This window comes from Enhydra lutris, unplaced genomic scaffold (genome assembly GCF_002288905.1).
Source record: "Enhydra lutris kenyoni isolate GAN:26980312 unplaced genomic scaffold, ASM228890v2 scaffoldscaffold21, whole genome shotgun sequence".
Taxonomy (NCBI): Eukaryota; Metazoa; Chordata; class Mammalia; order Carnivora; family Mustelidae; genus Enhydra; species Enhydra lutris.
Genome location: NW_019154105.1, coordinates 64,142,397 through 64,170,009, shown reverse-complemented (window position 1 = coordinate 64,170,009; position 27,613 = coordinate 64,142,397). Strand labels below are relative to the sequence as shown.

General features: G+C 43.2%; 1 protein-coding gene across 2 annotated transcripts in view; it reads right to left on the bottom strand.

Annotated features, from left to right (window-relative positions):
- Positions 1 to 27,613, bottom strand: part of LOC111149215 (serine/threonine kinase 32B) — a 404,797-nt gene that overhangs the window by 127,235 nt on the left and 249,949 nt on the right. For both annotated transcript variants that reach the window (XM_022506161.1, XM_022506162.1), the window contains exon 4: positions 16,905 to 17,078. In XM_022506161.1, the coding sequence (XP_022361869.1) occupies positions 16,905 to 17,078 (174 nt within the window). The remainder of the gene's footprint in view (positions 1 to 16,904; positions 17,079 to 27,613) is intronic.

The window sequence follows — 27,613 nt, the reverse complement described above, 5'->3', positions numbered from 1 at the left end:
TCCCAGTGTTTTTCTGCCCATCTAACTGGCATCTTTTCATGTGTCTGTTGGCCATTTGTATGTCTTCTTTGAAAAAATGTCTATCCAGGTCCTCTGTCTATTTTTTATTCAAATTATATGTTTGCTTTGGTGTTGAGTTATAAGTTCTGAATATGTTTTGGATATTAACCCCTTATTGGATATATCACTTGCAAATATCTTCTCCCATTCAGTAGATTACCTTTTGTTTTGTTCATTGTTTCCTTCACTGTGCAAAAGCTTTTTTATTTTGGTGCAGTACCGCTAGTTAATTTTGCTTTTGTTTCCCTTGCCTTGGGAGACATATCTGGAAAACATTTCTATGGCCGATGTCAAAGAAATTATTGCTTCTGTTTTCTTCCAGAATTTTTATGGTTTCAGGTCTCACATTTAGGTCTTTAATCCATTTTAAGTTTATTTTTGTTCATGGTGTAAGAAAGTGGTCCACTTTCATTCTTTTGCAAGTAGCCTCCAGCTTTCTCAGCACCATTTGTTAAAGAAACTGTCTTTGCCCCACTGTATATTCTTGCTTTTGTCATAGATTGACTGACCATATAACTGTGGATTTATTCCTGGGCTCTCTATCCTCTTCCATTGATCTATGTATCTATTTTTGTGTTGGTACCCTACTGTTTTAATTACTACAGCTTTGTAGTCTATACAAATTTTAGGATTATTTGTCCTAATTCTGTGAAAAAATGCTACGGTATTTTGATAGGAACTGCATTAAAACTGTAGATTGCTTTGGGTAGTATAAACATTTTAATATTAATTGGTTCTTCCAATCCATGAGCAGGGAAGTTCCATTTATTTGTGTGATCTTCAATTTCTTTTATCAGTGTTTTTTTTTAACATCTTAATTTTTATTTTATTTTTTCAGTGTTCCAAGATTCATTGTTTATGCACCATACCCAGTGCTCCATGCAATACATGCCCTCCTTAATACCCACCACCAGGCTCACCCAACCACCCACCTCCAAAACCCTCAGTTTGTTTCTCAGAGTCCACAGTATCTCATGGTTTGTCTCCCCCTCTAATTTCCCCCAATTCACTTTTCCTTTCCTTCTCCTAATGTCCTCCATGTTATTCCTTATGTTCCACAAATAAGTGAAACCATATGATAATTGATTTTCTCTGCTTGACTTATTTCACTCAGCATAATCTCCTCCAGTCCCGTCCATGTTGATACAAAAGCTGGGTATTCATCCTTTCTGATGGCTGAGTAATACTACATTGTATATATGGCCCATACCTTCCCTATCCATTCGTCTGTTGAAGGGCATCTTGGCTCTTTCCACAGTCTGGTGATTGTGGCCATTGCTGCTATCAGAGTACAGGTCTTTCACTTCCTTGGTTACATTTATTTCATTATTTTTATATTTTATTCTTTTTGGTATAATTGTCAATGAGGTTATTTTCTTAATTTTTCTTTCAGCTACTAACTTAGTTTAATGTATAGAAATGTAATTTCTATACGTTAATTTTTTAAAAAGATTTTATTATTTATTTGGCAGAGAGGAAACAGAGTGTGTGTGTGTGTGAAAGCACAAGCAGGGGGATTGGGAGAGGGAGAAGCAGGATCCCGTGCTGAGCAGGGAGCCTGACCCGGAGCGGGACTGCAGGATCATAACCCAAGCCAAAGACAGACGCTTAACTGACTGAGCCACCCAGGTGTCCCTTTACATATTAATTTTGTATCTTGTGACTTTATTGGGTTCATTTATCAGTTCTAGTGGTTTTGTTTTTTGTTTCTTCTTTTGTGGAAAAACATGTATAATCTTACTAAGGCATTCCATGGTCATCGGTCACACATTCTTGATAGTCAGGCACTGTGTTAGGGGCTACACTAATAATGGGAACATGGTTCCAAACTTGTGGGGACAGAAACCAAGTGGGAGAAAGACATCCACCAATCCACCAACTACAAGGATAGTCATGTGGTAGTGGAGGTCTGTACAAGGTATTCTGGTAGCAGAGAGGATGAAACATGGAGCTCAAATGTGCTTCCCTCTGAAGTCACGGTAGCCGCCATGGAGAGGACAACACTTGAATTGGAAGTGACGTAGTAACAACAATGTTTTGGGAAATCTACCAGGTGGTGTGGAAGACTGGAGAGTGGGAACTGGGGAGAAACCAGGAAATCTCTTTGGGCAGGGCCCCAGGCAGGGCTCCCTCTCTCTGTGTTGTCATTCCAGCCTGTGGCACACAATCCCTGCCTCTATGGTACTGCCCAGCTCCAGCTCTAGCTCTTACTAAGCAGGTCTTCTGAGGGTACAACTGCTGCAGAGACCTGGTCCCAGAGCTCCAATATAGCACCCTTCCACTGCCCTGTCCGTGTGTCCCTCCAGCAGTTTCTTGATGCTGCTAATTGTGTTGCCTCATCCATTTGCTCCTCAATACAGAAGAAAAACACCCATGTCACCAACTCCCTGTACTAATTTCCCTCTGTGTGAGATACTCAAGGTGGTTTCTATTTTCTGCCTGCCTTCTGATCTGTTTACAAAGGTCAATGAATTAGTCCAAGCAAATGATGATAATGGATGGAGGCAGAAAGGTGAACCAGGATTTTGAACCTCAGTGAACATGGGAGTAAGAGAGGAAATTTGGGGGTCTGGTTCCCACGATGACAGTACCAGCAAAATTGCAAAGAGCTCATGAATGCATCAGGGCTTCACTGATGACCTATGATTTGCTTGTGCCTTCATGTCTGCGATGCCAACCTGAAGTCAAGGAACACATGTATAACTTTTGCTTTCAGCTTGAAAAGTTCCTCCTGAAATACACATTTTTATTGGTCTTTCAAAAAATAATAACAGTGCTCCATATATCTTGATGGTGATGAAATCTCTCGTGTTAAAAGAACATTTGTTTACTACTGTAGAGAAAAATTTGGTTCCTGCATCAAAACACTTAACAACTTACATGTGCCTTCCTTGGTGGTGAAAGGAAGCAATCTCATTGGTGTTGAGTACCAGGGGTTCATTCTAATGACTAGTATCCTGCAAACTGAAAAAACTGGTTTCATGTTTTCCTTTTACATAAGTATGACATGACTTTTCTTTTCTTTCTTTCCTTTTTTTTTTTTTTTTTACATTTGGCCCTTTATATTTTTATTGGTAAGTCCACAGCCAATTTTATTATTGCTCATTTGAAGGTAATATGTCCTTTTTCTTTTAATTTTTGGCCATTTCTCCATGATGCACTAAGATGCAGTTTTCACTTGCTTGTGGAACATAAAGAATAGCATGGAGGACATTAGGAGAAGGAAGGGAAAAACGAAGGAGGGGGTAATCAGAAGGGGAGAGGAACCATGAGAGACCATGGACTCCAGGAAACAAATAGGGTTTTAGAGAGGAGGGGATGGGGGCATGGGTGAGCATGGCAGTGGGTATTAAGGAGGGCACGTATTGCACAGAGTACTGGGTGTTATATGCAAACAATGAATCATGGAACACTACATCAAAAACAAATGATGTACTGTATGGTGACTAATATAAGAAAAAAAGTAGAAGTTAAGAAGAAAAAAATAAAAGAGATTGAAAATCCTTATCACTTGACTTTAACATTTGTAGCCATGTCCCCATGGGCCTCCCTGACCTAAACGTCTGTTCCCTTGAACATCTGCTGCATGTGCTGAACGCACCATCCTCGATTACACTATCCAACTCCCTGTGGGCTACAGAAGAAAGCCTGAATCCTTTAGTCCAGCAGTGAAGCTCCTTATCAGCAAACTCTAGCCCACATGGTTTCTCAAAAGATTAAAAATAGGGACACCTGGGTGGCTCAGTGGGTTAAAGCCTCTGCCTTCAGCTCAGGTCATGATCCCAGGGTCCTGGGATCGAGCCCCACCTTGGGCTCTCTGCTCAGCAGGGAGCCTGCTTCCCCCTCTCTCTCTGCCTGCCTCTCTGCCTACTTGTGATCTCTGTCAAATAAATAAACAAAATATTTTTAAAAAAAGATTTAAAATGGAATTACCCTTTGATCCAGCAATTCTATTTCTAAGTATACTCCCTGCCCCCCTGCAAATTGTTCACAGCAGCATCATTCACAAAGGCCAAAAGGTGGAAGCAAACCAAATGTCCAAAAACATGTAAGTGGATGTGGTTTACCCACACAAAATGTGGTTTACCCATATAATAGGATACTATTCAGCATTAAAAAAAAAAAAAAGGAAATTCCAACATATGCTATAACATGGACTAACCACCCTCCCTCACATGACAGCTACCATTATCAGAAGACAGTCAGTACACACTCCTCCTATAGCACAAAGGCTGGTGTGACGTCACCTGACACCCTGCCCCAGGGTAGGCCCACAGTGACATTGCCCCCAAATTAGGATTTCATCTTGCAAAGCACGTGGAGCTCTCTTGTCTTATTTTAATTTCTGAGCACATGTATCTTCCCTGCACTGGGTATGAAGTACTTTGAGAACTGGTGTGGTCCTGCCCCATTCTGTCACCTTGAACACAGGACTGGATCAGGTATCTTGAAGAAGAACTTGTCCAACAAGTGTTCTTTAAGTCTCTCTTTCCAAGTAATTAAACTGTGGTTGGTTTGGCCAACAAAGGTATTAGGACAGGTTATCAGAGACTCCATCAAAATATTTCTCTATTCTCCAGCAAGAGCCTTGCCTTCTCTTCAACTGTAGGACAGAATGCTGCCCCCCGCCAGTCCATCTCCCACATAGCAGCCAAAATGATCCTGTAACAGAGCGGCCAGCGCCCACCTCTATTGAAAGCATAGATCAAATGATGTCACTGCTCTGTCAAAAGCCTGGCAATAACGTTCCACTCTCTCAGGATAAAAGCTGAAGCCGATAAATCTCCATTACTCTCTGTTTCACCTCTCCCCCTGGCCTTACCTCCACCACTCTCCCTGGTGCTCACACTGCTCCAGTCATGTCGGTCTCTTTGCTGTTCCTGAGACACACCGAGCACACTCCCATCTCAGGGTCTCTGTGATGCTGCCGCGAGAGGATATGCCAGCATTGCCACAACTCTCGCCTAACTTCCTCCAGCTCCCTGCTCACACATCCCTGTATCAGAGACATCTTTCTCTGACCCCTCCCTGTAAAGCGGACACAAACCAGACCCCCATCTGTGGTTCGCTTCATGTTGCCACAGAATTTGGCAGTACTTGTCATCTTCTGACATATTACGTACATATTTGTCTGTTGTCAGCCTCTGTCCATTAGAAAGTATGCACCAAGAAGACAGAAACTCTATCAGGCCAGGTGCATTGTTCACTGCTGCATCCATAGCCCAACATGATGTACGTACTTGGTAGGTCACTACTGAGTGGACGGATGCATGGATGCACGGATGGATGGGTGGATGGATGGATGGACGCGTGGATGGGTGGATGAATGGTCAGATGAACGGATGCGTGCATGGATGGATGGATGCGTGCATGGATGGATAGATGGAAGGATGAACAGATGAATGAATGAATGAATGAATGAATACATATGAAGACTGCACAGGTTGTTAGGTCCAGCACAAAGGAGTAATGCAGAGTGCCACAGTAGGTAGCACCAACCTGTAAATATGGAAACTCTACACCACCTTCTTCTCTTTCCTCATCTCAACGCCCATGTGACCATAGGGAATTCTTTCAACAATCCTTGTGGCAACTGTCACAAGATAGAGTTCACATTTAATAATCTTACACTCAAGGTCCTACACAAGGAGACATGAGTAAGCCAACCCCTTCCTTCTATCAAGTCTTCTTGGAAACATGCTCTCTACCATCTGTCCCTGTTGTCAAAATGCCATTCAGACTTCAAATCCCATCTTCTCCATAAGCAAGGCATAAAGCATATGTGATCTGTCACTTCTCAGAACTCCCTGAGTACTGTGTTCCCACTTAGCTCTCTTATGATTCATAGCCCTCCCAGCCCCCCTGTCTTTTCCTCACTTGCAAAAGGAGGGGCAACTACACTAAATTGTAATAAGATACATACACTGGCAACTGTGTGACTATATGTATGTGTATGTATATAAATGTGTGTGTTTGTATACATACATAACATATATCCTGGCACACGGTGGTCAGGGCCCAAATATGCTATTATTACTAATAACCTATAGCTACAGGTTATTATTATAGCAACTAATAACTAGTAACAGGCCTGAGGCTTCTTGGGGGTAGAGTTTTGTTGTCTCTTAACGTTTCTGTCCTTAATGCCCAAGCTTTGACCCTTCCCCAGTATTATTCACTGACTGCTGAATGAAGGATACGAGTCAGGGAAGGGATTCAGAGCCGTGGGGAACAGCACAGGAACAAAGCTTCAGAAATCTTAGTGCTTTTGCTGTATGCTGACATTTCAAAAAATGCTGACCCCATTTCCTGACACTGCATTCATCGTCTTGGTTTTGAACATCTTCTGTAGAGCAGCCTCTAATTTATTGGACCCATTTGGAGGTTTGTTTTCTGCTTTCATATTCTGCTCCCAGATTTCATTCCAGTTTCTCTGACGTTAAGTTGAGACCCGGGTCCTTATTTCTAAAATTTATTATCTAACGCAAACACTCTCCGCTCAATTGCATGAGCAATTTACATCTAGAAGATGGAACAGTCCCTTTAAGGGATAAATTGGATTCTCTTGTATCTCACTTTTATATCATCTCAGAGCCATAAATTCTCAAAATGCTGGCCTGTAACAGAAGGGAAACCAAGCTCTGTGCCTGGAAATAATGAAATTACTCTTGAAACTGAATTGGAATTTCCACACTCAATGACATTTCTGCATGTCTTCCATTTTTTTCTCATCTGAAGATTTCTTCCTAGTTGCTATGACTCCAGTACCACAGTAATGAAGAGGTACTGCTGTGGTCCCTCTTGGATCCAATGAGAACCAGCATGTTACTCTTGGCACAGTGAAGGCAGAGAAGGACTGGGAAGATAATGAGTCCTATGGAAATAGGTCCTATCAGTTTTATACTAGGTATATTGATTATTATTGTCTTATTATGGATTTCCCCAAAGGTTTGGAGGATGCTAGGCAGGAATTGTGTCAGGAGTTCCACACCAATCATTTATTCCACATCCACATAAGCCCATTTTAAAGGTGACAAAACTGAGGCATGATGAGATGAAATTTCTGAGCTCTCACAGCTGGCATAAGTGGTGGCATCAGGACTCCAAACCAGGCAGTCCAATCTAATGCTCATGTCTGATAGATGTGACACAGGATAGAGCTGAGTCCAAGTGCAAAGTGACAAAATTTAGGATGATATTAAAATGATTTTTATAGTGCTGAATTTCTATCAAATATATTTTTTTCCTTCTAAATTACTCCCTCTCCTCAATTATGTAGTTTTCAACAAGGGAAACATCAGGTAATTTTAATCAGCATGAAAATACAATAGTATCTATAGAAAAAATTACACTGTGTATTTGGATATACATATGATTATTAATATATACATAAATAAAGCATTCCTGCTTTAAAAAAATAGAAAAAATAAAGTTCATGTTTAAGAAACACCTTCCCTTTAGGGAGAAATTTGTTTATGCTTTGATCTTCTTCATTAAAAAGGATGAAATGCTCATTACAGGAAATTTCAAAATGGAGAAAAGAAGGAAAGGGATTTGTGTGGCATCCCCCTTCGAGGCCAACACATGGGGAGATCACCTTCGAGTCTTTTCTGCTCAATAAGCAGACATTTGTTTACAGGTTATGCAATTTTATAAGCTATAATTTTATCTCAAGATCATACCAATAACTGCTTTCAATAGCGCAGAGTTTTCATAGGAAGAGTTAAACGTACAGGTGTCTTATCGTCTCAAGTCTCTCAAAGGGAGGTATACAGTTTACAAAGCCACTTTCTTTGCGTTCTTCCAGGATGACTGGTCATCGTAAAATGTGCTATAGTAAATACCCTCACACTTACAGCATCTTACGCAGGCCATACTGGAGCCTTACCATACTTTCCAAGACGGGAAGTCAGTGAGTCCAGCTATGAATATTCGCAAAGTACTTGATTCCTATTCTCAAGTACCTTTCCAAAAGGGTTGTAACAGTTTCTGCCACCAGCAAATAAGATTCAGACTGTCCAGAGAACATTTTTCCGGAACACTTTGTTTTAGGAAATATCTGTTTCCTCCCAAAAGCAAAGCCCAGCCTAGATACCATCATTGATGACTCCAAAGCCGGGCCGATCCTTAGAGACAAATTTTATCCTGGCTTCTCTGTGTTCTGCACTGCTTTGAACATGCTCTCACCAAGCACTTCCCACATTGGCTGAGATGGTCATTATATGTCTGCCTCCCTAATCCAACTCCGAGTCAGGTGTCTAGCATACAGCAGGTATTCAATACATACTTATGAAGCATCTGGGTTTTGAAGTAAGAAACCACATACTTATGTATCAGGGTTTCTTTTTTTTTTTTTTAATTTTACTTGTTCATTTTTAGAGAGAGAGAGAGAGACAAAGTGAGAGTGAGGGGAGGATCAGAGGGGGAGGGAGAGGGACAGACAGACTCTGGGCTGAGTGTGGAGCCTGACACAGGGCTGGAACCCATGATCTGAGGTCATGACCTGAGCCGAAACCAAGAGTCAGATACTAAACCCCTCAACTGCTCAAACAACTGAGCCACTCAGGTGCCCCTGTATCAGGGTTTCTGTTGTGCTGTCTGGCATACAGTAAGAGCCAATTAAATACTTACTAACTCAATGAATGTAAACCTGAGATTTGACTTACTTCAGAGCCCGCCAGAGCAGAAAGAACTCACTAGTGGGACACATCCTGGACACATTTCAATTCCTTGGGCCTCAATCCCTCATTTAAGGCATAAACATTTATAAATACCTACTGTGTGCCAGGACCTATAATGGGTAATTAGGAAAGGTATAATTCTGAAAGTGTCTTCTGCAGCAGGTGTCCTGTACAGTATAGGCAACCAGAGAAAAGTCCTCATTGAAGTAGGAACAGAATTCACATGGATGCCCAAAGGAGAAACCACCCAAGGGAGGGGAGTGTCTTCATAGAGGAGCAGACTTAGTTGAATATGACTGCAGTAGTTTACACTGTACCCCCTGAAAGTTACGTCCAAGTCCTAAGTCTGGTATCTGCAAAATGTGACTTTATTCAGCCATAGAGTCTTTGAAGATGTAAGTATGTTAAGTAACTCGAGATGCAATCACCCTGGGTTTAAGGTGAGCCCCACATCATTCAACCCCCCAGGAGTCCCATGGACAGATATCACTCTTCTTGTTTACAGAGAAACAAACTCAAATCAGAGTGGTAATGGACTTGCCCAAGGTCCTCTGCACCAGGAACACAGTACAAGAACTCTCAACACCAGCCTTCACAGCAGTGAGTGGTAGGCCACGCCCCTGCCTACCCACAGGGTACCCTTGACCCCTCCCGCTACTGTCAGGAGCAGAGCCTGGGTTTCTCTCCCTCACAATCTCATTCCCTGTGTTCCACCACTTGGAGGGTTGAGGTCAGAGGTTTGGTTCCTTTGTTCATAAATTCCACTGGTCATCAGAGGAGACCCAAGCTGGGAGCCAAGGAGGGCAGGTTACTTACTGCCCTTCCCCAGCTAAAGCCACTGGTTAGGAATATCTTGGCTCTTCCCTTCTTTTACCTACATTGCCGTTACATGAGTGACAAGCCCCCATTGCCAAAGACATGAGATAAGCAGCCCAGCCATATTGTGACACTTGGCAGTCTCTACTCCTACTGCTCAGACAAATTTGATTTCCCAATTAACTGGGATTGGCCAATGAAAAGCATCATCCCAGCCTCATTCTGTTAGCAATTTCCTGGGAAAGGCACATAGGCAATTTCCCCAAATTATCAGGAGTTAAGACAGTTTATCTGTACAGAATTCAGGAAGCATAATTATAAGACAGTGAACCTATTTACAAAAAAAAATTGTTTTAAATTACAAACACACAAGCATTCCAAGAAAGGGGCATAAATTCTATCTCTATCACTTCATGCAACCCAAACTAGAAACTGGTGCTGTCCCCACAGGAAAATAAGCAACTTGTCAGGGCATTTCAAGAACTTCAAGGAGGGAGGAGGTTGAAAATTGTCACTTAAAATATAGTTTTATTTGCATGTGCAAACAAAAGCCTAGGGGTTTCGCTATTTCATGAGAGTCACATGATTTTTTCCTTCATGAAAGCTTTGGTAATGGACAGATTCTACATATTAATATGGGGGGGGTGCTGGGCTCCCATGGTTCACCAATACAGAGACAGTGAGATCTGGTGACTTGGAGTGACCACCTACTGTTTGCTCCTGGGGAGTTACTTTTCTCCATGAGACCCAGCAGTCTCCACGAGACTCCATGAGACTCCATGAGTCTCATCTGTAAAATGGGGCTGATAACAGGAACCACTTCAGTTCGCCTTTTGGGATCAGATGAAGTCACACCTGCAAAGCACTTAAAACAGAGCCAGGCACATGCTAAGTGCTCAGCAAATGTTGATGACCATCATGGGTGTAGCATCCTACAAGCATGCTGATTTTTGTTTTGTAACTTCCTATTACATGTTCCAAATATGGGGACAACCCACTACATTATAATGCTAACTGCAGGTAGATAAGAACAAGGCTCAGTTACAAGTCCTGCCCTGGAAAGGACTGTTCTCATCTTATTCCCACCCGAAGACACAAAATGTCAAATATCTCATTGGTAAGTGCCTTTTTACATGTTAACATTTCAAAACAAAATTGTCTGCGGCCTACTGGGTATTTACCCCAAAGATACAGATGGAGTGAAAAGAAGGGCCATCTGTACCCCAATGTTCATAGCAGTAATGGCCACGGTTGCCAAATTGTGGAAAGAACCAAGATGCCCTTCAACGGACGAATGGATAAGGAAGATGTGGTCCATATACACTCCGGAGTATTATGCCTCCATCAGAAAGGATGAATACCCAACTTTTGTAGCAACATGGATGGGACTGGAAGAGATTATGCTGAGTGAAATAAGTCAAGCAGAGAGAGTCAATTATCATATGGTTTCACTTATTTGTGGAGCATAACAAATAACACGGAGGACATGAGGAGATGGAGAGAAGGGAGTTGAGGGAAATTGGAAGGGGAGGTGAACCATGAGAGACTATGGACTCTGAAAAACAATCTGAGGGTTTTGGAGGGGTGGAGAGTGGGAAGTTGGGGCCAGCCTGGTGGTGGGTAATATGGACGGCGCATATTGCATGGAGTACTGGGTGTGGTACATAAACAATGAAATCTGTTACACTGAAAATAAATTAAAAATATAAAAATTAAAAAAAAAAACTTAGCAGAAAAAAAAATTGCGTGTGGCAAACACAAATGGTGAACGTAAAGAGGATGTCTGAAGCCTGTGCTTTCAATCAGTGAAAATGCTCACAATAATGGGAGGACTGTCATTTGTTTTTCACACACATTCCTTTGAATCTTTTGAACTTTATAACATACACATATTATTTATTAAAAAATAAGATCTGGGGTGACTGGATGGCTCAGTTGGTTAAGTGTCTGCCTTCAGCCCAGGTTATGATCCCAGGGTCCTGAGATCGAGCCCCACATTGGGCTCCCTGCTGAGCAAGGAGTCTGCTTCTCTTTCTCCCTCTGCAGCTTCCCCTGCTTGTGCTCTCTCCCTCTGCCTCTCTAATAAATAAATAAAATCTTAAAAAAATTACAAATAAGGAGTGCCTGGGTAGCTCAGTGGGTTAAGCTCTGCCTTTGGCTCAGGTCATGATCTCAGGGTCCTGGGCTCTCTGCTCGGCAGGGAGCCTGCTTCCCCCCCCACCTCTCTCTGCCTGCCTCTCTGCCTACTTGTAATCTCTGTCAAGTAAGTAAATAAAATCTTTTAAAAAATTACAAATAAGATCTGGATTTACCTCTATACTCCACTGCAAAAAATAAAAATAAAAAATAAAGGATTTACTTCTTTATTTTCATAACGTATTCAATAAAGTGACAAAAAATGATAAACTATACAAATCAGAGTTTGTACACTCTTAGACAATCTGTAGCAAAAGTATTGCTTGCTGCACAGATAATGCTAGTTTAAGTAGAGAAAGGAGCTTGCTAGTGTTAAACTAGCAGGATTAAACTATTACTGGTCCTAGAGATAAAACGTGTTTTCCCAAAGTAAAAAGATAACAAAAGAAACTATTACTGACAAAAATTTGACAGTAAGCAAATATTTTGTCAAGGCTGAGTATGTTCACAGCCCATAACTCCAAGGCAAAGCGGGAGAGGTTTCTTCTGCACCTGATGGGACTCCTGCCTCCAAAGGAGGGACGACCGTGGGTCTGATGAGCTGAGGTGTCACGGGGACCAGGAAGCTTTGACACTGCATCAATCTGCATATAGGCAAAATCGGGGCTGGAAGCACAGAAATGTGCAGAACCAGTCAGTTACACGTCACCAAGAGTGCTTCCTAAGGGGGTGAAAGACACTGTCCTGGTGGGTTCAGACATTTTCAGAGCAAAATCTGATAGAAGTAACCCCACTGGTGAAAATTTTCTCCAAGAGAAGCTTGAAAATGCTGCCCCAAGCCCATTCTGATGAGCATTTAGATCACTGCTCAGTTCAAAACCATGAATAAATGGTCGCCCTTTATAGGCTCATATCTGTATCTAAAAATGCAAGAGGCGGGGAGGGTTCCCAGTGGCCTGGCCTCACCTGAGCTGCAAGCTCCCTTCAGATCAGCTCATTTTTCCCGAATAGATGGACATAATGTGACAGCATCTGCCACAGACCAAGGAGACTCCGAGAAGCCATTATTGTTCATTTCCTTTTTTTTTTTTTTTAAATGAAAGGTAAAGTATGATCTTATATATCAAAAGAATCATGGCTACATAATGGGAGTGGAATGAAAAATGTCAAGACATTTTTCACATCAACCATGAGATTTCAAAGGAACTTCATGTCTGTGGCACACAACTTAGGGTCTCAGCAGAGACTGCTTCTTCTTTTTTTAAAAGATTTATTTGTTTTAGAGAGAGCCAGCGATGAGCACTCAGCCTGACACAGGGCTCGATCTCACAACCCTGAGATCAGGATCCCAGCTAAAACCAGAAGTCAGATCCTTAACTGACTGTATCACCCCAACACCCCTTGAGTGTGGCTACTTTGAAAAAAGCAACTTTCATTTGTCTGTATAAAATATGGCATCGGAGTCCTGGCACATAAGGAGTGGGGGATTTATAAATTCATCTGTTGAATTAACACAACACATTGAGCAGCATTATCATATATCCTTATGCACCGTGTGTATGACACATAATTTGAAGTCTGAACACATCATCAACACATTGAAAAAGGGATTTATTGAACTATGTGGGAGGGAAAAAAGCTGACTCAAATTTCTGCCAAGCCTACCATTTTAGAAGTGGTAAGACAATCCCACTTAGTGCATTTTTAAAAATTTTAAATGGTTGGCTAACTCCTTTTCTCCAGGGTAGATCTGGAATCTGAGAACAGATGACCTCACATTGAGCGACTTTAAAACATTTGCTGAAGTAAAAAAGTGGTTCCAACCATCACACTTTCATGGGACAGTTCCAGTGTCTGCCTGGTCCATCCCTGGCTCTGCTCTGAGAAGCTGGCTTCCATCTCACCATGACATCCACATGACTCAGTGTCTAGGGGAAATGAGGCAAGTTGGTCATCTACTGCACACTAGTGCAGAAACAGCTGTGATAATTCATGAATGGCATTCATATAACTGATTGGGAAAGAACTTGCTCCTTCAAGCACCTTCAAAAGAGCCCAGCTGGCCCACAGAGGCCACCCTAACATGGGGTGAACTTCCTCAACAAATATCACAGTTTTGCAAACAGAGTCCAATGCCAAATGGCTGCACACGAAGGCTGGTGAATGAACAATGGGTCCTCAGTGAACACTCTCTTCGTTGCGCAGAACAACCCCTCTTCTACTACGTACTGCTACTATCACTACCACAACTTCCTCTTCCTCTTTCTTGTTCTTACTCATTGTGTTGTTTATTATTTGTAGTAAAATTATGCACAGAAGTATTTCAGAGGATCAATACTTCTGCAAGTTTTGTTATAAGGAGCAACAAGCCCTATCACTTTCTCCCCATCTCTCCCTCTCCGTCCATCCAGAGAGTTTTGGTATGTTTAGCTCCTTCTCTGTCAACAACAGAGAGAACTCGGGCATTTCAGGCTCCATCCGCTGGCCTCCCACTAGGAAAGATGAGGATGTAGCAGTCTTTTTCCCTGAAACCCCCGGGAGACATGCTCATCCTCGCGTTCTGCCTTTCCCAAATGGAGTGTTATATTTTTGGTTAGATCAACTTTCAGGGCTGCCATGATTCTGATTATGCTATACAGACCTGGTTCATACCATAAGCTGTACTACACACAGACAACATCGTGTACAACCCTACCATTCCCTGGGGTTAATAACTGTGTTATTTTTGTTGAGCTTTTTCCTAAACTTCTCCAGTTACTCAACTTCAGAGTTTTCACCAGCTCGAGAACTTCCTCTCAAGGCACCCAGATGCACCAGGAATGCCATCAGACCATGCTTCCTGAAGAAATGTGTCCCAGGGTGTTCTGATCCACTCAGACAGCACTGGCCAGGGTCTACACCGTAGGCACAGTCGACATCCTTGAACCTCCCTTCATCACCATCCTGGAGATTCCCTATGGCTCTCTTCTCTGCTAGAGCCCCTTCCATCTTCTGTCTTTTCCTTCTTCTTGATTTAGTCCTTCGTTTTTGTGGAGTCCACCTCTTTTTCTGACAGTTACTTGAAAAAAGGTGAACATGAGGTAGATTTTTTGGAGACCTTGAACTTGTGAAAACGGTTACCCTCACACTTGATTGGCTAGAATGTCTCCACTGCTTTCTAGTGTCTGATGAACTCAAAACAATCTGATTCCTTAGCCTTTATGGCCTGCTCTTCTGTGGAAGCTTATGGGATTTAAAGTTTGTGTTGATGGGCATCTGTTTATGGCCCTCACTGTAACTCTGGAAACCCATGTGTTGCAGGTCCCAGAGACATTCTCTAATTATTTCATTGGTGATTTCTCCTGCCATGTTTTCTTTCTTTTCTCTCTCTCCTGATGCTGGGATTACTGGATTGGTTCTTGCATTTTCTTGTATCTTCTCTCACATTTTCTTTGTCTTTCTGTTTTACTGTATGAGGGATGTCAACTTTGTCTTCTAACACATCTTTTGAGTTTTTCATTTCTACTGTCGTATTTTTAACTTATAAGATCTCTGATGTTATCTGAATTTTAAATAAACATGGTGTTCCCTATTTTATAATCGCAAACATCTTTTTATCCCTATGGAAATACTGATCATAGATATTTGGATATTTTCTTCTCCTTGCATAGTATCTGTTTACTCTAAGTTGTTGTTTTTTTTTTTCCCCTCTGTCCATTTGATTGTTTGAATCTCACTGAGACAGAAGATTTCCTGGGATGTCTGATAAACCTTGGTCATTGGTAAACTAGTTGGCAGCTTCCAGGAAGTGAGCGGGGTTAGTTGGCTATGAACTATACACTAAGGGGGAGTGGTGAAGCTATGAGGTCACAGTCTCTTACTCTTGGCTCATCCACACTGAAGTCACATCCTCACTGAAATCACAGTGTCCTGCCTGGAGGAAGGCCTGAATGTGTACTCTTAGAGCCCAGGTGGAATGGGGGAAGGCTGTGTATTTTAGTGTCTGGTTCGTATACTATTTTCAGTACAGTGTCCCAACTCAAGTAGGTTCATATACCATCTTAGTCTTCTGGTTGGGTGAAGTTACTCAGATGATTATTCAGCCATCGAGTTATTCACAGTGGACAAGCAGCTCTGGGATTCTCAGGACTTCCTAAAAGGCTTTCAAACAATTCACCTTACTTTAACCTTTTTACATCTCATCTCCCCTCCAAAGATGCTGATTATACCTTTAGGGGATTCTTTGGCGTCCATCAACGCTCACCCCAGTGACAGCCTGGAATTTACATTCTTGGGCACTAATCATTCACCACTCTCCCTTTTCTTTCAGACCACCCTCCCCCCAACCCCTGCAATGTGTTTCTGCAGTCTCCGCTTTAGTCTTCCCCATCCTTGGGAGTTTGTCACTTTTCAAATACTCTTGCTGTCATTTTACTGGGGCTTCAGGAGGGACAAACTGTAGAGATGTGTGCATGTGTGTGTGCCTAATGTACATCTTTACATAGAAATCAAGACTTTCTTTACCACGTCTTCCAAAATGGTCTAAGTTAGAAGAGCTGGTAGGCATGGTGTGAGACCCCAGGTGAAGAAATCTGGAGCCACTCACGCCAGCCCCCTCCTCTGGGAAGAGCAAGAAGACTTTGTTCGTGATACCACCATTGCCAAAGCCTCTCCCTGGTCTCCTGCCTCTGCAGACAGACTCACTTTGCCTGCCTGTTGGAGTGCAGGGCTGTGCATGGGTGGGGAGAAGCAAAGGCCCTGAAGAAGAGGCAGAAATTCAGAGCTTATAACCAAAGCCCAGGGCCAACAGTGAAGCTTCCAAAGAGGGAGAGCACTTCCACGAGGCACAGCACTGATTTGAAATTTGGAAAGGAAGAGAGAAGATTCCCTCACACTCCCAACTGATGCCACGTGACCTTTCTAACCTGAGACTGGAGGGAGAGAACATTCCAGCCTCCAAAGTCACGCTGGAAGAGAGGCGACAAGGCCAACCACCAGCCCCCTCTCTCCACAGTGGGGTGTTCCCCCTCAGATGCAGGTGACAAGGGAGAGGGGTGTCTGTTGAGAATGTAAGAGCAGTAATGCGTTGTTCGGCCATTCCTTAGCTCCGCGTGCTGTCCCTTCTAAGGAACGTCAGCAGCAGAATGCCCGGCGCCTTGGTGGACTGCTCCCCCCACGCGCTGCCGCCCCGCGGGCTGCTGTCCCCGGGCACCCCATTAGTAGCCCAGTCACCTGTGGATGATGTGGAACCTTTGTAGGTACTCCAGGGCCAGCGCCAGCTCACAGATGTACAGCTTCACTGCCCCCTCCGTGAAGTGGACGTTCTGCTGTAGGTGGTAACGCAGGTCCCCGCCCAGGAGCAGGTCAACCACCATGAACATGTCCTCCTCGTCCTGGAAGGAGTACCTGTGGGCACAGAGGGACAGAGGAGGTGAGGGATGGAGACACTCCGACATCCTCAAGACCGATGCCCCCATTCTACAGAAAAGCAACCTGAGGCTCAGAGAGATGCACCTGTGCCACCGAAGTCACAGCACGCCATCAACAGGTTCTGGCTGGCAAATGGCATTTCAACCAACCAGACGCCAACACCTGACTTTGTTTTTATTATTTTTTAAATTTTTTAAAGTTTTTATTTAAATTGTATACAATATAGCAACGCAGCCCTTGCATACAATACCTGGTACTCATCACAAGCCCCCATCATCTATTTCACCCATCCCCCACCCACCACCCCTCTGGTAACCATCAGTTTGTTCTCTAGAGTTAAGAGTCTGCTTCTTGTTTTTTTTTTTTTCTCTCTCCTTTCCCCCCTCCACTTTTGCTCATTTGTTTTGCTTCTTATATTCTACAACTGAATGAAATCATATGGTATTTGTCTTTCTCTGACTGACGGATTTGGCTAGCATAATACACTCAAGCCTCATCCATGTCATTGCAAATGGCAAGACTTCATTCTTTTTGATGGCCAAGTAATATTCCATTGTATATATTACTTTGTCTTTAGTAACTGCTTTAATGGAGTGTTTTCGGGACTTGTAGTAGGTAGTCTCCAAAGCTGCATCCACCCACCCCAACACCCCTTGGTTCCCTCCCACCACGTGCCACTCCCCACACAGAGCTTGGTTCTGCTCCCCCTAAATGTTGTGATGCTCGGTCAAGTCCACACCCAGGCCTCAAGGGAACTGGCCTCCTAGGATCCAGCCAGAGCCCAAGCCCCATGGAGAGGCCAGGAGAAGGAAAACAAAGGTGCTCCAGTCAACAGCCCTGGCTGGGCCACCAGGAACAACCAGCAACAACTGGCTGCCATGGGAGCAAGTTGCCTCAGGCACTGGGAGCGACCACAGCCCCTGTTGATGTCACATGGAGCAGAAAACCTGCCCATCTGAGTCCGGTCAGCACATGGAACACAAGATATAAAATAGCTGTGTTTTAAGCCACTGAGGTTGTGAGGGTTGTCTTTTAATTTGGGGGTTTTTTTTGGTATGTTTTGTTTTGTTGTTTCTTTCAGCCATAGAGAACTGAACTAGTACTTAATTCATTTTCACAGAACACATTTAAGGCTTTCTAAGGACTGAGGAGCCAACATATGAACCTCAGGATGGTGTTACACAATTGTCAAGTAGAATCTCAGCATTGCAGAATGTTTTCACATCCCATACAGAATCGTGGAAGGTCATCATAAGGGAAACCTGAGCAATAATCACAGAATGGTGGATAGTTATCATGGAGGCTTAGACCTTTGTCTCAGACCCTTGGATATCAGACCTGGGTGAGCCAGGCCAGCCCCCTTGGTTTGACAGAAGAGGCATCTGAGCCCCAGAGGGACGAAGGGACCCAGAGAGTCAGCAGGAGGAACCCAGACCCTGCCTCCTTCCAGCACATCTATGACCACACACCACTGGGTGCTGTTGTGATGGACACACTGTGTGTTTCCATAAGCTGGGTGTGTTTCCTGGACTCAGCTTGGCAGTATCTCTTGCAGGATATTTCCTATCTTGTTCCAAGGGACACTAGCCCACATTTTCCTACCTACTAATTCCCTGGCCCAGATCTGGTATCATGGTAATACTGGACTCATATGATGAAGTGGGCTTTTTGTTTCTACGTTCAAGAAGAGTTGATGAAAGGCATCACTGGTGTGAAGAAAGTCTGGTCTCATAATGCCCTCTGTTCCCACACTGCTGATTCATGTAACGTGTTCCTGTTGGCACTGTCTTGCCTTCTTGCTCCTCCCATTCAATAAAGAGATGAGCAGGTCAATGACCTGGGCTGACTAGGAGGTGTACACACATCCCCTGGCTGCTGGTGTTGGTTTGTCAGGACCCCTTGGGGGTGCTCCCTGGGGTGGATGAAAGAAAAGCCTCTTGGAATCCTCTTGCTGAAAATGGGGGTACGATCCATCTGCAGCATGAAGCTACAGAGGGTCAAGCAGGTTGAGAGCTAAACACACACAGAGAGGGGCCCTGTTGGAGGTGCTGGCTCCAGCCTGGGCAGCAGCCTGAACTTTGTATATCCATGGGCAAAGATTCTGCTTTTTGACCTCCACTACTTGACACAGCGTTTCTGTCATTTGGAATAGAAAGAGTCATCTGATACAATTTCCATGATACATCTTTCCATGCATTTGCTACTGGAGAGAAGGGTTGAGATGCTCAAAAAGGAACCACAGGAATCAGCTATAAATGCCTCCTCCAGATGCCCAATTTGTATTCTAATAGTTGAAAGACTATTGAAACATTACATTAATAACCAGTGAGTTCTGCACCCTCATTCACAGCTAGACTGTCAAAGGGTATCTCATTCAATATTCCGCCAGAACTCTTTGGAGGAGCAACATGGATTTTTAGGATAGAAACTTGCAGACCAGAATGAATTCTAAAGAGGAAACCCAAAATGCAAAGGGAACAATAATTTAAGCAATAAGTCAGGTTGCGGCTTTCTCTTGTTGTAGATCCTTTCCCCCACGCCCCCCTGGGCCATAGACTCTACATTCCCAAGGAGACTCAATGCTGTTATCAGAGAACAGAGAATGACCTTTCATTTATCTCTGCAGTTTTGCACTATTCCAAAGCATTGTGCCATTATTCCTTTTGCCTCTTTTTGGACTGGAATTATAAGTATGTTCTCATGATAATGTTACACATTGTCATGGAAATGATGAAGACCACAAGTGAGAAATCTACATTCTTTTTTTTTTTAAGATTTTATTTATTTATTTGACAGAGAGAGCTCACAAGTAGACGGAGAGGCAGGCAGGGAGAGAGAGAGAGAGGGAAGCAGGCTCCCTGCTGAGCAGAGAGCCCGATGCGGGACTCAATCCCAGGACCCTGAGATCATGACCTGAGCTGAAGGCAGAGGCTTAACCCACTGAGCCACCCAGGCGCCCCGAGAAATCTACATTCTATCATCATAACACCAACCCACGGAGAAATCTGGGCAATTAGGCTCTCCTTCCAACATCAAAGAAGTTCAGGAGTTTGCAAGTTATCAGTCCTGGCCAGTCATCAAAACAGACCAGCACAAAGAACCCAATGTCTGTTTTAAGACAATTTTTTTTTAAAATTGACATATAATGTATTATTTGTCCCAGGGGTACAGGTCTGTGAATCATCAGGCTTACATATTTCACAGCACTCACCATAGCACATATCCTCCCCAATGTCCATAACCCAGACACCCTATCCCTACCATCCCACCCCCCAGCAACCCTCAGTTTGTTTCGTGAGATTAAGAGTCTCTAAATGGTTTGTCTCCCTCCTGATCCCATCTCGTTTCATTTTTTCCCTCCCTACCTCCCACAACTCCCTGCCCTGCCTCTCAAATGCCTCATATCAGAGAGATCATCTATTTGTCTTCCTCTGATTGACTTATTTCGCTTAGCATAATAATCTCTAGTTCCATCCACATTATTGCAAATGGCAAGACAAAGGGCTAGTATCCAAAATCTATAAAGAACTTATCAAACTCAACACCCAAAGAACAAATAATCCAATCAAGAAATGGGCAGAAGACATGAACAGACATTTCTGCAAAGAAGACATCCAGATGGCCAACAGACACATGAAAAAGTGCTCCATATCACTCGGTATCAGGGAAATACAAATCAAAACCACAGTGAGATACCACCTCACACCAGTCAGAATGGCTAAAATTAACAAGTCAGGAAAGGACAGATGTTGGTGAGGATGCGGAGAAAGGGAAACCCTCCTACACTGTTGGTGGGAATGCAAGCTGGTGCAGCCACTTTGGAAAATAGTATGCAGGTTCCTCAAAAAGTTGAAAATAGAGCTACCCTATGACCCAGCAATTGCACTACTGGGTATTTATCCTAAAGATACAAATGTAGTGATCCAAAAGGGCACTTGCACTCCAATGTTTATAGCAGCAATGTCCACAATAGCCAAACTATGGAAAGAACCTAGATGTCCATCAACAGATGACTGGATAAAGAAGATGTGACATATATGGAATACTATGCAGCCATCAAAAAGACTTTTAAAAAACTAATTTCCAATCTTTTTCCAAAAAGCTTTAAAATTTATTTGCAAAATACATATAACTTAAAAAAATTAAAATTAAATTAACCATAGATTATTAGGTCAAAGAATAAAGAGGGAGTTTAAGAAAATGTAAGCAGGCAAAAACACCCCAATTCATGCTCAAATAGCTTGCTGGAAACAGGCCATAAATGCAAGCCTAACCTTCCCAGCAACCAGAGCAAAGTGAGAAACATGATCAGCCTTACGATTCAGGGTCAATGTGGGGGAAAAAAATCCATTGTTTAGGAAAACATGATTACTCCTGATCCTGAAGCCAGAAGGAAATTCCTCCCACTAGATTCATACAAAGATGGCACTTTGTAATGTGAAAAACAATGACTTACAAAAAATAGCTCTACACAGAATAACACATTTAACAGGGATTTTTTGGTATGATGTTCTTCATACACTGAAGACATCAAAGTCCAAGCCTTTAAAAACTGTGCTATGTGGGGGAAAGGAAAGTGGTCTGGGTTCTTGCTCATGTATGAACTTTCTTAACGAAAAGACAAATGGAGAGAACAGTGGGTGAGCGCTGTCAGGGACCATGTCACCAACGTGAGCTGACCCACGAATACTCAGTAGACTCTGACCAGACTGAGTTGGGTAACACTCTTTTTAGTCTCTGGTGTCCTACAATATAATAGCATTGATAAGATGCCTACCATGCACCAAGCACTGTTCTAAGCACTTTATTTATGCTAACTCATTTCATTCTCCCAAAAGCCCTTCGAGGTAAGCATTTGTAGGAGCTGTCTTGGACAGATCTGCACACGGACTCAGCAAGGTTAAAGAACACTTCCCAGGCACAGGCAGAGCTGGGAATTAAACCAAGATAACCCATTTCCGGAAGCTAGAATCCCTGTCTGAGGCTCTGATGGTACTTTCCTCATGTCATGGGAATCCTCTCTCTCCTGGTCTCTTCTCTCCATCAGCCAGCCATCTCTCTGTGCACAGGGACCAGTCTTATTTGGCACTGTCCTCCTGCATTTAGCACATTGCCCATAGCATCCCACACTCAGGAATGAAAGGGTCACAAAGTACCCACGGCCTGTGAGGCATGCTGGTCTGTTCCTCTCCACAGGAGACTGGGATGAGAGGGAAGGCAGTGTGGAAGAAGAGGGGGGTGGTGAGGGACTGACTGGAAGCAAAGCTCTGTGGGGCACCGAGCTATGCTTGTTGTTGATCTCACTGCTTACCATACCCTCCTCTTTGTCTGGCCTCCTCTCCTTGCTAAGACCAGGATCTCTTGTTGGTCTGAGAGTGACTCTCCCAGCCTCCCTCCAGAGCCTCACTCCCATGCAGAAGTGACCTGTCTGATGAGCTGTTTGGAAGGAATTGCCAGTGTGCTCCTCTCATTCCCTTCTGGGCTCCCGCCAGGCTTCTGGATCTCCCCATAGAGGAGCCTGTACTCAGTCTACTCCCTGCCATGGCCAGGAGCCTGGCCAGTGGGAAGGAGGCTTGCAGCGGAGCCCATATCCTTAGGGTGATTCCATTTCAAAGCTGAAGTGTTAGCAAGCCCTTTGGGTGCAGAGCTAAAGCCAAGTTCTTCAATCAACTGTGTCTGTAACACAGCTGATACTTTCACTCCCACATATCTGAGTCCCATGGCATCTCTTCAGTGGTCCCAAACTCAGTTAGGAAGGACGGGTGCTATCCACAGACCTCCCATTATCCCTCAGCACTTATCCCTTTTAATCATGTGAGCTGGGCACTATGCCTCTCATTTTTCCAATGGAGAAAACCAAGGCCAAGAGAGGCTGATGTGCCCAGTTACCAGGTGAGACCTCTTCTTCAACAACACATCATGTCCTCTAGAACCAGCCTCAGGAGGCTTGCACGCTAAAGGCCAGCCATGTTAACCATGTGTGAGAAGACACATGAGCACATATGAGAGAGGTACTGTGTCCAGGGGGAAATATTGAGTCAGAACACCTGGCCCAGCTCCCCTCTTACTTCATCTCCCCTTGCTCACACCTGCTGCCAGGAAGCTGCCAGCCAACCATGGATTGTCAGTGGCAGGGAAGCGTGGGAAGAAAAAAACATTTTGGGCAGGAAATCACAAACCCTTCTTAGTGCTCCAGCAGCACAGCACCACTTCACCATTTGAAACACATGCCTTTTCTCCACTTTTCTTCCCTGGGCAAAAGGATCCAAGCCAGGAGATACCCCGTGGGTTAGTCCTCTGGAAGCTCCAGAAGCCAGGACAAGCCCCGTGTTTCCAACATTCACCTCCTGTGTCCTTACTGTGTGGCACCTGCTGGGACAAGGAGCTGAGCATCTCTCAGACCATTTCCTCCAATCTCCAATCTCCAAAGGGGAGCAGACAGAGAGGAGGGCTAGCCGACCATGCTCACTGCCAGTGATTCTCTGAGATTGAACATGCAGCAACAGAACAGCTAAAAATACCCTCATGGACTCAGAAATCCAATAATGGGATGCTGGGGCCTCCCGTCAGCTCATATTGTACAAATAACAAGGAGGTTATCAAACCTGAAGTGTGCTTGATACACAGAAGTCTTTAATAACATTCACAATAATAACCTTTTTTAAAAAAATTGAATTGAGCCACAGAAGTGCTCAAGCCATTCATACATCCTGGCCCTCACTGTTCTCCATATCAGGCTAATTCTGTCCTTGTCATCTTCCTAGAAGTTAGTGTTGATGGTTGGCTTCCATGTGCCTCCTGCATGCCAAATGGCAGCAAGAGGACACTCAAACACCATCTGGCTCCCCAGGCCCAGCCAGTTTGGGCAGGAGCACTCCGAGGACCAGGCAAAGGTGAACTGCAAACTCAGCTTTTCCAACCCCTGCTGCTTTGCAGCAGGCCTCTGCAGACCCTAAAGTGTGTCTATCTTTGCAAATGCAGAGCACTGTTCTTGAGGCTTTATGGTTTTATTTAATTTGTATCCTGCATGCTTCTAAAGGTTTTGCAGCATCTAACAAAGTAAGACTGATGGAAAAGACAGGAAAATGTAGAATAATGGAGTAGTACATGTCCCATTCACCTGGACAAACTGTGAGCATAGAATGGCAGCTCTGACCATCCCAGTGCAAGCCAGCAATGGGCAGAGGAGGATGGACAGCCAAGCGCTCACTGTATGGGCATATGAGATGAAGCCAAACCTCCTGCCATGGGGTGAATTCAAAAAGAAAATTTTAACTTGCAATTTTTTGGTAATTTTATTTTATTTTTTTCCTAGTGTTCCAAGATTGTTTATGCACCACACCCAGTGCTCCATCAATACATAACCTCCATAATACCCACCACCAGGCTCACCCAAACCCATCCCCTTCCCCTCCCAAACCCTCAGTTTGTTTCTCAGAGTCCACATTCTCTCATGGTTCGTCTCCCCCACCAATTTCCCCCAACTCACTTCTCTTCTCCTCTCAGTGTCCTCCGTGTTATTCCTTATGCTCCACAGGTAAGTGAAACCATTTGATAAATAACTCTCTCTGCTTGACTTATTTCACTCAGCATAATCTCCTCTAATCCCACCCATGTTGATACAGAAGTTGGGTATTCATCCTTTCTGATGGCTGAGTAATATATTGCATTGTATATATGGACCATACCTCCTTTATCCATTCATTTGTTGAAGGGCATCTTGGCTCCTTCCACAGTTTAGTGACTGTGGCCATTGCTGCTATGAACATTGGGATACAGGTCTCCCTTCTTTTCACTACATCTGTATCTTTGGGGTAAAGACCCAGTAGTGCAATTGCAGGGTCATAGGGAAGTTCTATTTTTAATTTCTTAAGGAATCTCCACACTGTTTTCCAAAGTGGCTGCACCAATTTGCATTGCCACCAACAGTGTAAGAGGGTTCCCCATTCTCCATATCCTCTCCAACACTTGTTGTTTTACTGTCTCATTAATTTTGGCCATTCTAACCGGTGTAAGGTGGTATCTCAATGTGGCTTTGATTTGAATCTCTCTGATGGCTAATGATGATGAACATTTTTTCATGTGCCTCTTAGCCATTTTTATGTCTTCTTTGGAGAAGTGTCTGTTCATGTCTTCTGCCCATTTTTTGACTTGATTATCTGTTTTTTGAGTGTTGAGTTTGAGGAGTTCTTTATAGATCTTGGATATCAGCCCTTTGTCTGTAGTGTCATTTGCAAATATCTTTTCCCATTCCGTGGGTTGTCTCTTTGTTTTGTTGACTGTTTCCTTTGCTATGCAGAAGCTTTTGATCTTTTTTTTTTTTTTAAAGATTTTATTTATTTATTTGACAGGCAGAGATCATAAGCAGGCAGAGAGGCAGGCAGAGAGAGAGAGAGGAGGAAGCAGGCTCCCTGTGGAGCAGAGAGCCCGATGCGGGGCTCGATCCCAGGACCCTGGGATCATGACCTGATCTGAAGGCAGAGGCTTTAACCCACTGAGCCACCCAGGCACCCCAAAGTTTTTGATCTTGATGAAGTCCCAAAAGTTCATTTTTGCTTTTGTTTCCTTTGCCTTTGGAGACATGTCTTGAAAGAATTTGCTGTAGTCGATGTTGAATAGGTTACTGCCTAGGATTTTGATAGATTCCTGCCTCACGTTGAGGTCTTTTATCCATTTCAAGTTTATCTTTGTGTGTGGTGTAAGAAAACGGTCAAGCTTCATTCTCCCATATATAGCTGTCTAATTTTCCCGGCACCATTTATTGAAGAGACTGTCTTTTTTCCATTGTATATTTTTTCCTGCTTTGTCGAAGATTATTTGACCATAGAGTTAAGGGTCCATATCTGGGCTCTCTACTCTGTTCCACTGGTCTATGTGTCTGTTTTTGTGCCAGTACCATGCTGTCTTGGTGATCACAGCTTTGTAGTAATGCTTGACATCAGGCAACATGATGCACCAGTTTTGCTTTTCTTTTTCAACACTTCACTAGCAATTTGGGGGTCTCTTCTGGTTCCATACAAATTTTAGGATTGTTTGTTCCAGCACTTTGAAAAATGCTGGTGGAATTTTGATTGGGATGGCACTGAAAGTATAGATTGCTCTAGGCAGTATAGACATTTTAACAATGTTTATTCTTCTGATTCATGAACATGGGATGCCTTTACATCTTTTTATGTCTTCTTCAATTACTTTCATGAGTGTTCTGTAGTTCCTTGATACAGATCCTTTACCTCTTTGGTTAGTTTTATTCCCAGGTATCTTATGGTTCTTGGTACTATAGTAAATGGAATTGATTCTCTAATTTTCCTTTCTATATTTTCATTGTTAGTGTATAAGAAAGCAACTGATTTCTGTGCATTGATTTTGTATCCTGCCACATTACTGAATTGCTTTATAAGTTCTACTAGATCCCCAAACCAGGCAAAGACCTCATCAAAAAGGAGAATTTCAGACCAATATCTCTGATGAATATGGATGCCAAGATTCTCAACAAGATCCTAGCTAAAAGGATCCAACAGTACGTTAAAAAGATTATCCACCATGACCAGGTGGGATTTATGCATGGAATGCAAGGGTGGTTCAACATTCACAAATCAATCAATGTAATAGAACAACTCAGTAAGAGAAGAGAGACATGGTCCTCTCAATTGATGCAGAAAAAAACATTTGACAAGATACAGCATCCATTTCTCATTAAAACGATTCAAAGTATAGGCAAAGAGAGAACATTCCTCAACTTCATAAAATCTCTCTATGAAAAACACACAGCGAATATCATTCTCAATGGGGAAAAGCTGACAGCCTTCCCTTTGAGATCAGGAACACAACAAGGATATCCACTTTCGCCACTGTTGTTCAACCTAGTGCTAGGAGTCCTAGCAACAGCAATCAGACAACAAAAAGCATAAAAGGTATTCAAAATGGCAAAGAAGAAGTCAAACTCTCTCTTCACAGATGACATGATACTTTATATGGAAAACACAAAAGACTCTACTCCCAAACTACTAGAACTAACCCTAACCCTTTGAAAAATATTAGTTTAAATTTTGGGGCACATGAGATATAAAGATGTGATTTTGGGACATCAACAACTGAAAGGGGCAGGGAGGGAGATGTAAAGGTGCAGAGTTAATGTGTGCTACTGGAAGTCAAACTGGTATGAATCCAAACTGGAGCATTATGACTTTAGGATATTAAATGCAGTCCCTATGGTAGCCACAGAAGGCAATGAGACAGGTACTTAAACATTTTACTACAAAAAGTTACACATGAAAGAAGACAGCAATGAAGGAAATGAGGGACAAAAAAACTATAAGGCATATGAAAAACAAATACCAAAATGACAGAATGAAATACCTTATCAGCCAGCCTCAAAATGGAAGGAAATATTGACACATGCCACAAAGGGGCTGAATGGCATTTAGGGCATTATGCTAAGTGAGATAAGTCAGTCACACAGAGGCAAATACTGTAGGATTCCACTTATAGGAGATACTTAAGAGTAGTCAAAT